This window comes from Centruroides sculpturatus, unplaced genomic scaffold (genome assembly GCF_000671375.1).
Source record: "Centruroides sculpturatus isolate CEXI.00-Female unplaced genomic scaffold, Cexi_2.0 scaffold184, whole genome shotgun sequence".
Classification (NCBI taxonomy): Eukaryota; Metazoa; Arthropoda; class Arachnida; order Scorpiones; family Buthidae; genus Centruroides; species Centruroides sculpturatus.
Window position 1 is genome coordinate 101948 of NW_019384494.1, and position 13726 is coordinate 115673.

Here is a 13726-nt window from a genome sequence, read left to right on the forward strand (position 1 = left end):
AGTCACTGAAATGTTTTATTCTTCTGTTAATGTAAGAAAATCATTGCACCTAGAAGTGGAATTATCCATCGAAACAACGGAAAGGATTATAAAATTTATTAAGAAATGCAATAGATATGAGTTTTTCACAGCCAGCTGGTGCAATGAAAGAAGCTGATGTTAGTATCTGGAACAGAACAGTGAGAAATAGTTTGAAAGAAATGTGAAATTTTATATAAAAAAACAAAAAAAAATCAGCACTGACGCCGAAACAAGGAAAAACAAAGATACAATGGGCCAAAGCAAAGAAATCGTGTAAAGCATTGTAAACGACCGAGTTAAATGATATTCAATGATGAGTCAAGAATTTACATTTCTTATGGAGATAATGCTGGAATGTTCGTTTGGTACTATTCTAATCAAGCTTATTAAAATGACCACCTCACTTCTTTGGTGTTGGCATGTTAGGTAAAGAAATCGATAAGCTGGCTATTATTAAACCAATAGTTAATGTCTAGATATGCTTTGATTTTTTGCAGAACTTTCTTATTACGAAAATCCGTCGAATATATGTCATTTTCCAATATCCAACAATACATATCAACACGACTCGAAGTGTTAATTTTCTTTATCAACAGTGCATCAACGCAATCGGGTTGTTGTTAAATTCAGCGCTGCGAACAGCGCTTCTAAGCGATGACGCTGAGAGCGTTGTTAAACTCGTTTTCTTGAAGCGCTGCGCGCAGCGAACGTCTCAGCGATTTCACTGGTTCGAGATTAAATCTGCAGCGATCGAACCAGGTGCTTTTTGCGCTTAAACAAAATGGCAGCCACCACGATGGAATTCGTCGAATTTGTTTACGAGAACTTAAAAATTGAACTAAAAGTTGATTCTTCAATTAAACGTCGTTTAGAAAATGGTAAGTTATTGTTTTTCATAACGCTTTATTAATTACACGAAATAAACTCGAAATTCACACAAAAAATTATATATTAAAGTTTGTGTAAAAGACTGTACAGGCATACTTTTTACATAATTGGTTTGATAAATTACATTATACAAATAATAATCACTTTCTACGCAATATTAGTATCTTAAAAGTAATTCCAACGTGATATTATTAAGAATTGCTGTAAACTAGGCTATATCATAAGCAAATTGCTATGAATGGTATAAATAAAGGCTTACATATCCTTTAATTTATAGGACTTTATACACGTGTATTTTCCAAAAAAGAAAAAAAAATGCATTTTGGATTTATAGTCTCTCATCAGTTGGAACATAATATTCAAATGTATACAATAACCAATTTATTACCCCTTGTGATAAAGGTTACCTTGAACAGTTACAGTTAAAATTACAATTAAATTGTATAAATTAGTTTTATTATGAATTGGAGGGTATGATAAGCATTTATAGCATTAATAATAGTAAAACTAGTTTAAAGTAATTAAAAAGGACAAGTCATTTGTTTAGTTCCTATCAAACAACAAAAGTTCATGTTCTTTTATGGTTTTCAGATCATGATTTCATTCCTCGGTTTTTTGAAGAACTGATATATGAGAGGGGAATGAGAGAACAGATTGGTTTACCGGAAGATGTTGATATTAATTCAATAAGACTGGCCAGCAAATCACACGAGGAGGGAGAATCAGGTATGTATATGTTTATATACAAGTACATCAGTATATACATGTATATACTAATACACTATAAATAATAGTTATTCTTTCATATTGTTGCAGGAGACTTCTCTTGGACTGATTCCTCCACGCTGTTGTTGATAACAACACGATTAAATATGGACGATGAATTCAGAAAACCCATAAGAAAAACAAAATTGTAAAAATAAGACATTGTATTGCAAAAATGAATTCCTTTTAAAATTTTTCGAATTAAATAATTCGCTAAACATTCCAACAATTGCACTGAGAGCCGCCATTTTGGAACTGCAGCGCTGCCCCGTGTGCGTTGTTAAAAGACATTCAGCAGCGATCGCAGCGCTCTTGCATCCTAAGCTGCAGCGCTGCTCCGCGGCGCTGAATTTAACAACAACCCGAATGAGCTGGCCAACAAACAAAACAGATCTTAACCCGATAGAAAATATATGGTGGAAATCAAAGAAATTGGTCCAGGACAAATCTCAATGCTGCAAATCACATCTAGCGTGCTATTCGGAATATCTGGAAAGTATAAGGATTATTGTTTTGCATTAGTGAAATTATGCCTGAAATAATTAAGGCTATCATAAAAGCTCTGGGTTGAGCAAGAAAATATTAATTAAATTATTTAAGTTAATTTGATTCAATAATTTTCCCCTCAGTTTTACAAAGTATGATTTCAAATTAGTTTCTTATATGTAATATTTTAATTAAAAAATTACAGTCGACTCCTCTATAACACTGTTGATTTTTCTGTTTTACATGAATTCCATGTTGTGCGAGTAAGTTAGTCACGTATTTTACAAATACGTGAGCCGTTCACAGCCCGACACATGCATTTGTAAAATCTAAGTGACTCGTACAACATAAAATTCATATAAAACAGAAAAATCAACAGTGTTATAGGGGGTCGACTGGTATATTGTTACTTCAATTGTTCAAGTTACGTGTAAGGTAATCAAAAGATTTGACTAATATTAAAAAAGTATTTTGTATTAATTTCTTCTTTTGTTTCTTTGCTACGGGCTTAAAAATCTAGAAAATCGTCTTTACGATGAAGTGATTTCATAATTTTTGCCTGGGGTTTACGTGAAACTTCGTCCGTGAAATTGCTTAGTAGTAATGTTAATATATCTTGTTTGTGAATTTAATTATATTTTAAAATCCGAAATTATATACTATTTATTTTACGAGTAAAAGTCAGTTATTGTAAACATTTTCCATAAAATATTAAAAATTTTAATAATAAAAATAATTTAATAATATTAAAATATGGATTATCTTTTTCAAAATTATACAATAGAAATAAACCAAAGATATTACTATTTATTAATGAATTAATTTTGAATTAATTTAACCGTAATTGTCACAATTTAAAAGTTTTTTTCTCTGCTATTATAATCAGTAAATTATAACTGTCAGTTATATTGGTTTACCTTATATATATATATACTGTATAAGATAGACCCATATGACTCAGTTAACATTAATTGTCAGATTAATATAACCGGGAATATAATAACTAAAAATCCGTAGTATGCTGTAAATTGATTATTGAATATGGACGATGGCGTTTAGAAGTTATTTTTTTATGTTTTAGTAAATGCTACAATAAAACTATTTTAATAATAAACAACGCTTTTTGCCCACGACTATAAATTAGACAGAATTAGATAACCTAAATAGGGTATAACAATTTGCAGGGCTTATCACACCAAGGCCGACTGAAAGAAAGACCAGAACTTTTACAAAAAAAGGGTTGGTCTTTAATAATCACATATCAAATTTAGGTAAGTATGCATTTCGGGAACAAGGATCCCTAATCAGCTTACTGTAGTAGATATTTCTGTTTAGAGATGTGTTTATTACATAACATCACAAAAATTGACTGATATAAAGAGTAGGATGTACAGCACAGAAGCAGAAGTAAATTGAGAAGAATACTTAATAAGTCTACTTAATTACATATGAACGTTATTAGTAACAAATTCTAAATAAAATTTACATAGAATATTTTTAGTTCAAAAAAAATTTTTTTTTAAATCCTGTGTTATTCTGACTGCTTCTGTCCATCCATGCCATAATTCTTTTATTAAAGTTGTGCCTGAATTTTGGATCATCCCGTATTTATATTTAAAATTATTTTAAAACTTTTCAAGTTATTTTCATTAAACATATAATTTATAATATTTACATTTATTTATAAACTTATGATTATGTTGAGAATATTACATTTAAAATAATCGTTCAGAACAAGTATTCTACAGTTATACGAAAACTAATATAGTTTATAGCCTGCCTACTTAAAATAAGTTCGAAATCATTAGTAGATGCTTTAAATTAATTTATATTTTGATATATACTTTCATTTATTTTATTACACTAATATATCTAAACTTAAAATGTTATTATAATGAATAATTTAATTACATTACTGTACTTACTATAACATAAACAAATATATTATTAAATCGAAAGAAACAATTAACAATAATTCATCATTAAAGTTTTTTAATTTTTAATTTTAATCTTTTTTTCAATTAGCTGGCATTTAACAATTTAGTTTTTTATAATAACTAGGAAAAAATTTTTTATTTCGACATCTGTAATCTTATTAACTGGGTATTTTATTCCCTAACGTTAAAATAATTTAAGTTTTAATATTAAAGAAAAAAATTAGAAAGAATTTTTATATTTAACTTGTATTTTCACACTTTTATTGAATGTTGAATTAAACAAGTACAGTGGAATCTCGGTATACGTCTGCTTTAGAATACGTCCAATTCGGAATACGTCCTGTTTGGACGAAACAAATTTTGCTCGGTATACGACTTAATTCAATTATAAGCGCCATCTATGAACAAGTAGCACTATCGGTGTACTAGACCAGATTAGACGTTCGCGGTGCCACGGTTTATAATTTTGTTAAATTTCTTCTGATTTTAATTTGTAAGTAACATTTTATTATTTTTATTAATCACGAATTGCAAAAAGGCAACAGAAAAATAAAAAAATGACAATGGAACTGAAAAAAAGAGATTGTTAAGAAATATGAAGGTGGCACGCGTGTTCCAGATATAACTGTTGCATTCTGTATTCCGAGATCGACGATATCGACAATCGTGAAAAATAAAGACATTATTAAATCTGCTAACGTTGCGAAAGGGGTTAAATCAATTTCTAAACAGAGATCAAAGACATTAGATCGTGTCGAGAAATTGCTTTTGCTTTGGATAACTGAAAAAACAGTGCGCTGGCGACAGCGTATCGGAAGAAATTATTTGCGAGAAAGCTCTTTAGCTTTCTGGCAAATAATTCTACATACTGCTGGATACATGCTGATCTCATGAAAAATCAAGCAGGAACTAGCGAGGAAAGCGAGGTGTTTAAAGCCAGCCAGTTTTTTTACATGAGAACGGATTAATCATTTTTACATTACTTTTTATGGGAAAGGTTTGTTTGGTATACGTCCTATTCGGTATAAGTCCAAACACCAGGAACGGATTAAGGTCGTATACCGAGGTTCCACTGTACAAAAGAAAATAACGTAAGTCTAAGAGATAATGTAGAAAAACATAACTTTTTACTTATTATTTTCTAAATTTTTTGTATGTTACAAATTCCAATATTGCTTTAACAAATGTATTATAAATACTTTATTAAAATATTTTAAATTGGTTATTCACTAAATTTGTAATTTACATCGAATTAAGAATTTAATTTTGATAATTGTAATTAAAATAAATAATGTTTTGCCATTTTTAAGAGCAATTACTTCAGAAATTTATATCATTAATTTAAATTATTCCTGGACAGTTTTAATTAATATATAATATATAATACTCATTATAATATTAATAGTTTTATAAAAATAAACTTTCCTTATTTTCAAGTGATAAAATGTGGCTAAGTGAAAGCTTCATTTAATATGTAACGTAGATATAAGATACTCTAAAAGTCAGTTAAACAATATATATTTTATTATATAGATATTAAAGATATGCAGCTGTTCCCGAATGATAAGCCGTGTTTAACATTCAGTTTAAAATATGTGTAAAAAATTAACTTGATATTATGTAAATAAATTGTTAATAAAATTTATTTAAATTCACATCTAATAATTTTTAATTGAATACTTTCTCGGCTGTTAGGCCTATATACGTAACAAGGAAAAGTATTGGAATTATGTCAAATTTGATTTTTCAAGTGTTTTGCAAATCTTTACGTTTCTAATCTCATACATTCAAAAAATAGGCAAAAATATTCTAAGTGTGCGTGTTGGGGTCTATTTTGTTTAATATCTAACGATAGGGTGAAGATTAAGAAACAAACTTTGGCATGGTATTTTTTGTATAATAACATTAAATTAAATATTAAATTTTGATGGTAAAAGTTCAAGAAAACGGAGAGATAGAGGATGGTTACCTATCATATCTACCGTGGGGTCGGAATTAATGAAGATTTTACTTGTTGTTATCATTTACAATTTATTATTATAAACACATCTTTACCCTCAAAATTAAGTGTTTTGACATTTTATAATTATTAAAATTATAGAAATGTTTAAAACAAAATTTTATAACAGATGGTGTCACATAAAATTTTATTTATTTACTATGATTTTTTTATTAACGTTACTTTTTAAAATACTGACAAAATCTCATAACAACCGGGAAAGTTACGCATCTCATTGTTAGAATATTTTATTTACAGTATATTTGATAAAAGAAAAATTTAGGTAGAATATTTTTATATTTTTCAATTGTATTTTTATAGGCTTTAGTAAAAGACTTTTATTGAAAGTACTTTATTCAAATAAGTTAGTAGAATTAAGTTAATATCTGAAAAAATATCTCAAAATCGACAAAACATTTACAGCAATATAAAGCATTGAACATATTTAAATGTACTAAATAGTAAGTATTTCTACCGAACAGTTATGAAACAATTGCGTTATTTAAACAGGAGATCCTTGCTATGAGCTTAATGGGCACTTTGGTTAGGGGTCGATTTAAAGAATTTTCACACAAAAAACCACAAGATCAATTTTTAATTTGTCATCACTGATAAACTTTTCATCTTTTCACTTTTTCTGTCGGACTTTTCTTGTTCTTGCTTGAATTTTCTTCAGTGTTTTGACCAAATTGGGAGGGCAGTTGCCTTCTGCTCTCCCGACAAGTTATAAAGTTATAATTAAATCTATTTTAAAAGTCCAGTTGAAAGATCGGGAAAGTGAAATCGATAACTACGAATTTTTACATTTTTAATATAATTTTAAGTTTAAAATGTTATAATTGTTTGCAGCTATAAGTTCGAAGTTAGCTAATTAGTATTTAAAATATAAATCTTTCAGAACGTATTTGAATTTATAATATTTTAATTTTTGTTATTCATGATAATTATCTCTCTCTCTCTCATTCATATTAATAATTATCAATTATTCCCTTATATGAGAATCCAGTTCGATTCCAGATTCTAATGACTTTTCAAAGTTAATTTGGAACTAGATGAAGTTATTAATTTCTATCCTTGCTATTTGGTTACTTTATAGATCTGGCTACCTATAATAGACATAGCTAAGCGCACTCGTATAAATTTATGCGCTTGTGATTCGTAATAACTAAATTCAATCTAAACAAAATTTTTCATTTCTTTACTCAAACATTTTTTGAAGTCTTTAGATTTTGATTTTGATTCTAACAACACTCGATGTGAAAATATTTCTAGAATTATACTAAAAATGTCGTGTGTACAACTTAAATTTTCGAGAATACATGAGTAATTCTTAATTCTTACAGAGACTCAAAGACGAATAAAGAAATAATTAGTCCAAAACAAAGGAGCTTGCTTTATTAAATACCGTTATTTCATAATTCAGTTCAATAGCTGTAGACGTGTTTCAGGATAATTTATACGTACTGATGCGGGGATAAATAATCAGAAAATTTGTTTTTGTCTATAGAAGTTTATGAAATAAAAATATTTAACAAGAAAAGAGTTTTGGACTAATCTGTTCTTATAGAAGACTCAGTAAATTCATACGAGTCGATTTATCTTTATTCTATAAACTATATGTTAGCTTAGTATTTGGAAAATCTCGGCAGTTTATCATGATTATTGTATAATTACATATTTCTTTTATCATTGTTATAATATCCATCTTTCTTTAGCGATGGATACGGCTAATAATTGATCTCATTAGCTTCTTCAATTTTTTAAATATTTTATTATTTACATATTATTAAATATTTACAAATAATGTTCTTGATTTTAGTTTGATTAAATAACAAATTCAAAGATATTGGTTGTTATTACAGATATTTTTAAGTCAAATAATATGAATTTTAGTTAGAGGAGAGTAACGTTGCTTCTTTTTCTCACATTATTGTAATTTTATGTCATTATTTGTGTAATTTAAATTTTTATAGAGAGTTTATTTGCAGTATGTCTACTTGATGATAAGTTTTGTTTTAGAAAGTTCAGTTTTGTTAGTTCCCGTATTATTATTAAATTATTCAAAAATATGTTGCTGTTTAATCATATACTGTATGCCTGAACAGTCACGGTTGAGTTGCGAACTTCTACAATTTTGGTAAATAAACATAATATAGACCTCAATAAACACCAAATTAAAAAGTAACTCTCAAAGTTTTCATTCACATTTTTAATAAAATCCTACGTGAGCTTTGTTGCTGGTATCTAGGTTGTACTGTTCTCGTACTGTGCATGATCAAGAACATTGTTTATGATGGATGGATCTTCTGTGATCCATTGTTTTTCGTGTTCAAAATCGTCAATGCGTACACTGTAAACGGTTTGTTTGATATAAGTAACCCTCACAAGTAGAAATCTAAATCTGATATCGGGAAAATATTGGCAATACCTTCCATACCTTTCTTCCGTTCCTTCACTGTGAAACTGCTTTCAGCCACAACAAATAGTGAAAGCTTTGAGTGTTGTTCTTCAATTTAGCACTTGTCTCATGACTCTAGTGTTTCCTTGCAACGTTATAACAGTTTGAAATCCCACTTTTACTTGATGCTTGACTAGGTACACAAAAGACAGGAAACGATCTAATGAAAACGGGAAGAAAGACAGCGCATAGGCGTAATTAAAAGGGCTTTGGATAGACCTTTATCCTTCAGTGGACTGATGATGACAGCAACTTTAAAATACTTAACAGAACTATAAGTTACTGTCTAACCGTTAGACAGTAACTTGTTATAGTTTGTTATTGTTCAAATTTAAAAGTTTGCTTATTTTATTAATTCTATTGTTTTTTAAACTGTATAAAGTGATTAATATTGTTGCTTTTAGTTAAATTTATACAGACTTGTCTTATTATTATCCCTAGATATTTTTATGGCCTGTCGAACCAAACACTGATTTACCAATTTGTTAAAACGGGTGATAGTAAAATCCAAGTTTTATTATCATTTAATATTCATCAATAAATTAGTAATTTTAAATTTTATGTTTATGTTCCCGAAAACTTTATTTAAACAATTCATTGTGAGAGTGACAAAGCCATTAATTAATGTTGGCCTTTTTTTGAAATGATCCTAAAGTTATAATAAAATTTTTCTACATTTCATGATATTGCAGACTTATATCTTACATACTTTTTTAAAAGTAAAAACTTGAAATGTATTCTACGTAAATCTATTTTTAGTTTTTTTAATAAAAAAACAAAAAGTTGTTTTGCACCCAAAATGTAAAGATTATTATGATTAGTGTAAACTGATAAGAACATCGATTTATTTTTATTCAATATTTTATTCTCGTTGAAATATTATCTTTGGGATATAGATATAAACTTCTCCGAAAAACTTTGGCAAAATTTGAAAACTTTCTGCTGATATCTTTCCCTTTCTTCATTTTTGGTGAATATATTTCTAAGTATATTTTATTAAAGGAATCAATACATTTTTTCCACTGATTTTAATTTTTGTTTATGAAAGGAAAATTTTCCTGTAGAGTAACTTGACCTTTTTCTATATCAAAATCATTTTTTTATTCATAGTCCATTGAAGGACAATAGTCTATCCAAAACCCTTCCAATTACGTCTATGTGCAGTCTTTCTCCCCTTTTCATTAGCTCGTTTCCTGCCAAATTTGAGATTTTCTATAAAATGTCGAACTGGATTCAATAGCGGATCTCTATCAATTTGTAAATAAAGTGTATATACTTGACTGTCTTGAGAGTGGAGGTGTACTTCCAACGGATCTACATCTAGAACATTCCAAGTCGGATTTAACTAATAAACAAACTGGGGAGACGGAGTTTCGGAGCAGAAAACTTCACTGGTATGTATGCTTTGTAAAATAACTATAATATCTCTTTCCATACAAATGATATCATTCCACAAAGAACTATCATTTATATAGAGTTTATTTAAAAAGGGGTTTTTGAAGTAATTTTTGGAAACAATAAACCAGGAACATAATTCAAAAGTGTGATACTGGTTCAGTATATTCTGAAAATAAACATTTTAAAGTAGTTTATACAAATACTTTCAATTCAGACAACGTTTTCCAACCCAGGAAGAATAATTTACATTAAATTATTTTAATAATTTGTATTGTGTTACTGAATTTTTAAACGGTAGTAATTAAACGGTGTAATAATTAAGATAAAATAGTAATTCATGTTTTAAATTATATGTCTAAGAAAATCGTTTTCTATATTTCAGAAGAATTAAGTTTAGTAACATAATCTTAACATTATTGTAAATATTTTATCTTCGTTTTTTCCTTTTGTTTTCTGAAACAATTTTAAATTAAAAATTTAATTCGATCGTTTAAATTTTCTTTATGCATTATAAATTGAATAAAAAATAACTATTTTTACTTGAAACTTAATTTTTAAACATAAAGACCAGACTGTACACTATTTATTTAAATTTTATTAGAATACTGTACTTATAGAGAAAAAGTTTACACATTTGTTTGGAAGTTGTATGAAAATTATAATTACATTGTTTATAAAAAATTCAGGCAATGATTTCATATATTTTTTAATAATACTGTATTGATTATTGAATTATTCATAACATATATTGAAATATTCATTAATTGAAGAAATTCCAGTTTATTCGTAGTTAAATATGTTTATTTTATACTAAAGGTACAGATAGAAAAATTACTGAAAAGAATTTATTTTGAAAGAATTAAATAGAATTATATATATTAGTGATGTAACGAATATTCGGTTACTATTCGGTATTCGGCCTATTCGGCCTATTTTTCACTATTCGGCCGAATACCGAATACCTAAAAACAGGAGTAATAAATAACAAAAACACAGTAAATTAATCATTTTGGTATTTAGATTTAATGTTATAGAGTTAGTGTTGTTTGTTTATATTTATTTATAACTTGTAACATGCACAAAATAAAAAAGAAAAATAATATTAGTCACATGTATTCACAATTTATAATTACAAAGATCAGCACACGTACACGTCTATCGTTGGAAAATCCTCGCACATCTGAGGGTCTGACCCTGCCTATTCTACTTTTTTTAGCGCTCGTCTTTGCTCTTCCCTTTCTCTTTCCTCTATCGCTCTAATCCATGTATGCCGGTGCATACATCATAATACGCGCTCACGATACTTTCGATTCGTCACTTTTCCGTCGTAGAGTTCCCATTTTACAATTACGTGACTCAGCCTGGTAATAACGGAGAAAAGAGACAGATAAGACGTCGATATAAGTCACAGTTATGACTTCACAAATTTGAGACAGCTTGATAGCCCGAACGGCCCCAGGCTTTCGAGCGTGCACGCTAAGTGACTTTCATTACAAGCATTTAGCTTTCCGAAGTCTATTACAACAATAGTTTGGCATTGACAGCCGCGAATTTCATGCCAATAAGCTGCCTCGACTTGTTCGATTATGTTCTCGACTCAATTTCATATTTATTTTCACATTTTCACTTCGCGGTCCTTCTCTGTTCTTTTTCCGTTATTTACACGTGTAGGTCATTTCATTGTTATCCACATTTGATATCATCATTTATCACATACTTCCATGACACTGTTGTCTGTACGCTAGAACTGCCAAGAATTAACGCGATTGGCGAATCGTAGTGACAGCGTGCCAATAGAGAGCAGGATCCTTGCCATAACGCGGTTTGCGCGCGAATTTTCGTACGTGCGTTAATCAAGCCGAATAGTTTGGCCGAATATTCGGCTATTCGGCCACGCTCCTGGCTGAATATTCGGTATTCGGCCCGAGGCCGAATATACTATTCGTTACAACTCTATTATATATATATATATTCTTTACTATTTTGTAGTGATCTTTCAAAGTTAACATTTTATATTTCACTTAAATAATCTTTTAATAGTAATCTTGAATAGGTCTATAAACATTTCATGTCTTTTACAGAATGTTTACAAGACGTTTCGAGAATTTTCTGAACAGTTCATACATACTCCTATAAAACCATTTTATAATCTAAACGAAACTTAAATATCCTTTCAGGAAACACACTTAACAAAATATAATTTTCTTTCTAATTATGTAAACAAGAATTGCATATTTTTCAGTGTTTCATTATTTATATAATTTAAAAATTTTAAGATTTACTATTTGACTTTAAACTTAAACAATTTATTGACAAATTTTAAGAAGGAAGAAATAAACTCTTTAAATTATTCTGCTTGTAAATAAATCTGTAGTTGTTACTATAAAATTTATCACGTTTCTACTTTAAAAATGAGAACAATTTAATTTTTTTATATCTTCATAATGAAAATGTATTAAGAAAGCTATATTTTACAATATTTAAAATATAATAATGCTCAAATAATGCAGTAGACATTCGCATTTATGATTTAATTTCTGGAAAACCGTCGTAAAGCTAGCCGTTACATTTTCCATAAGCTTAGTGTTATAAGAATAGATTATGTTTTTGAAAATTACTTTTAACTATATCTTATTACATTCGAAATGACGAAAATACAGAATTTTGTTACTCGTAATGGAAATATGATATTACTCATTAAAACAATTTTTTTTAAATCAAAAGGTCGTAAAGCCGGGTTCTGTTGTAAGCATAAAGTTTGACTTTTTCACGTTGTTTGTTGAAGATGGTCTTTTAAATTTATTATTTATTCTTAGCTCTATCTTTTATAAACATCAGGATTTCGAGAAAATAATTTATATTCCTTCTATAAAAGGTCGAAAGGTAAAATTATGAGATAATTTTATTATAATAAGTTTAAATTATTTAATATTAGGAATATCAGCAATATTATTTTTGAAAAAATGTTGTATATCAAATTTTAAAAATATTGCATTAATGCTAAGTAACATTAACTTTTCATGAAATTTACAATAATAAATCTGAACGTATTGTTCATCTTTATTATGGAAATAGAAAAGACTCAATATAGTAAATTCACAGAAAAGCACTGAATAAAATCATTCACTATATCAAAAATTCTGTTAATTATTAAAAAAAAAACAGCAAAAAGCAATAAAATTTTTCACTATATTAAAAGTCTTCTGTATTTAACTAGAATATATTAAAAATACCTAAACAGGAGATGAGGAATAGAACCGACCTATCCAGAACAGTACACCCCTTAAAAATTCCTGTTTTTTTTCCACCGCATGGATTCAATCCCGATACGCCAGAACTGTAAAGGAATTAATCACCAAATTTTGACTATATTCGTGATTATATACAATATCATATATTATATCATATATCAATATCATTTAACATATCACATATAAAGACAACATAAAAAAATAATAATTCGTGGACGGCGATTTCAAAAAAATAAATGTTAAAGGTAGTGATCAATTATAGCTAATAAGTTATTGTGATGTACTGTAAATAGTCAACATGCTGCATAAGTTATTCATAATCATTAGTAAAAAAATTCACAGAACATCTAGATCGATACAGAAGAAAAAGTTTAAAAAACTAATCTTCCCCTGGTTCTGAACGTCGCAAAAATCAACAATGAGTTTATAGAATACAGTATTTATTAATATTATATATATATATATTATCGTATATTATATTAACATGTTAGCATTTTTATGTCCAATTATTGAACAAATAAAG

At 28.1% G+C, this 13726-nt stretch overlaps 1 protein-coding gene across 1 annotated transcript; it reads left to right on the forward strand.

Annotated features, from left to right (window-relative positions):
• Positions 1 to 763: 763 nt before the first annotated feature.
• LOC111621853 lies at positions 764 to 2038 on the forward strand. The gene is made up of 3 exons (XM_023364111.1): positions 764 to 899; positions 1501 to 1635; positions 1726 to 2038. Exons 1-3 carry the CDS (start codon positions 803 to 805, stop codon positions 1824 to 1826), a joined length of 333 nt encoding a protein of 110 aa, XP_023219879.1. The 5' UTR covers positions 764 to 802; the 3' UTR covers positions 1827 to 2038.
• The last annotated feature ends 11688 nt before the right edge of the window (positions 2039 to 13726 follow it).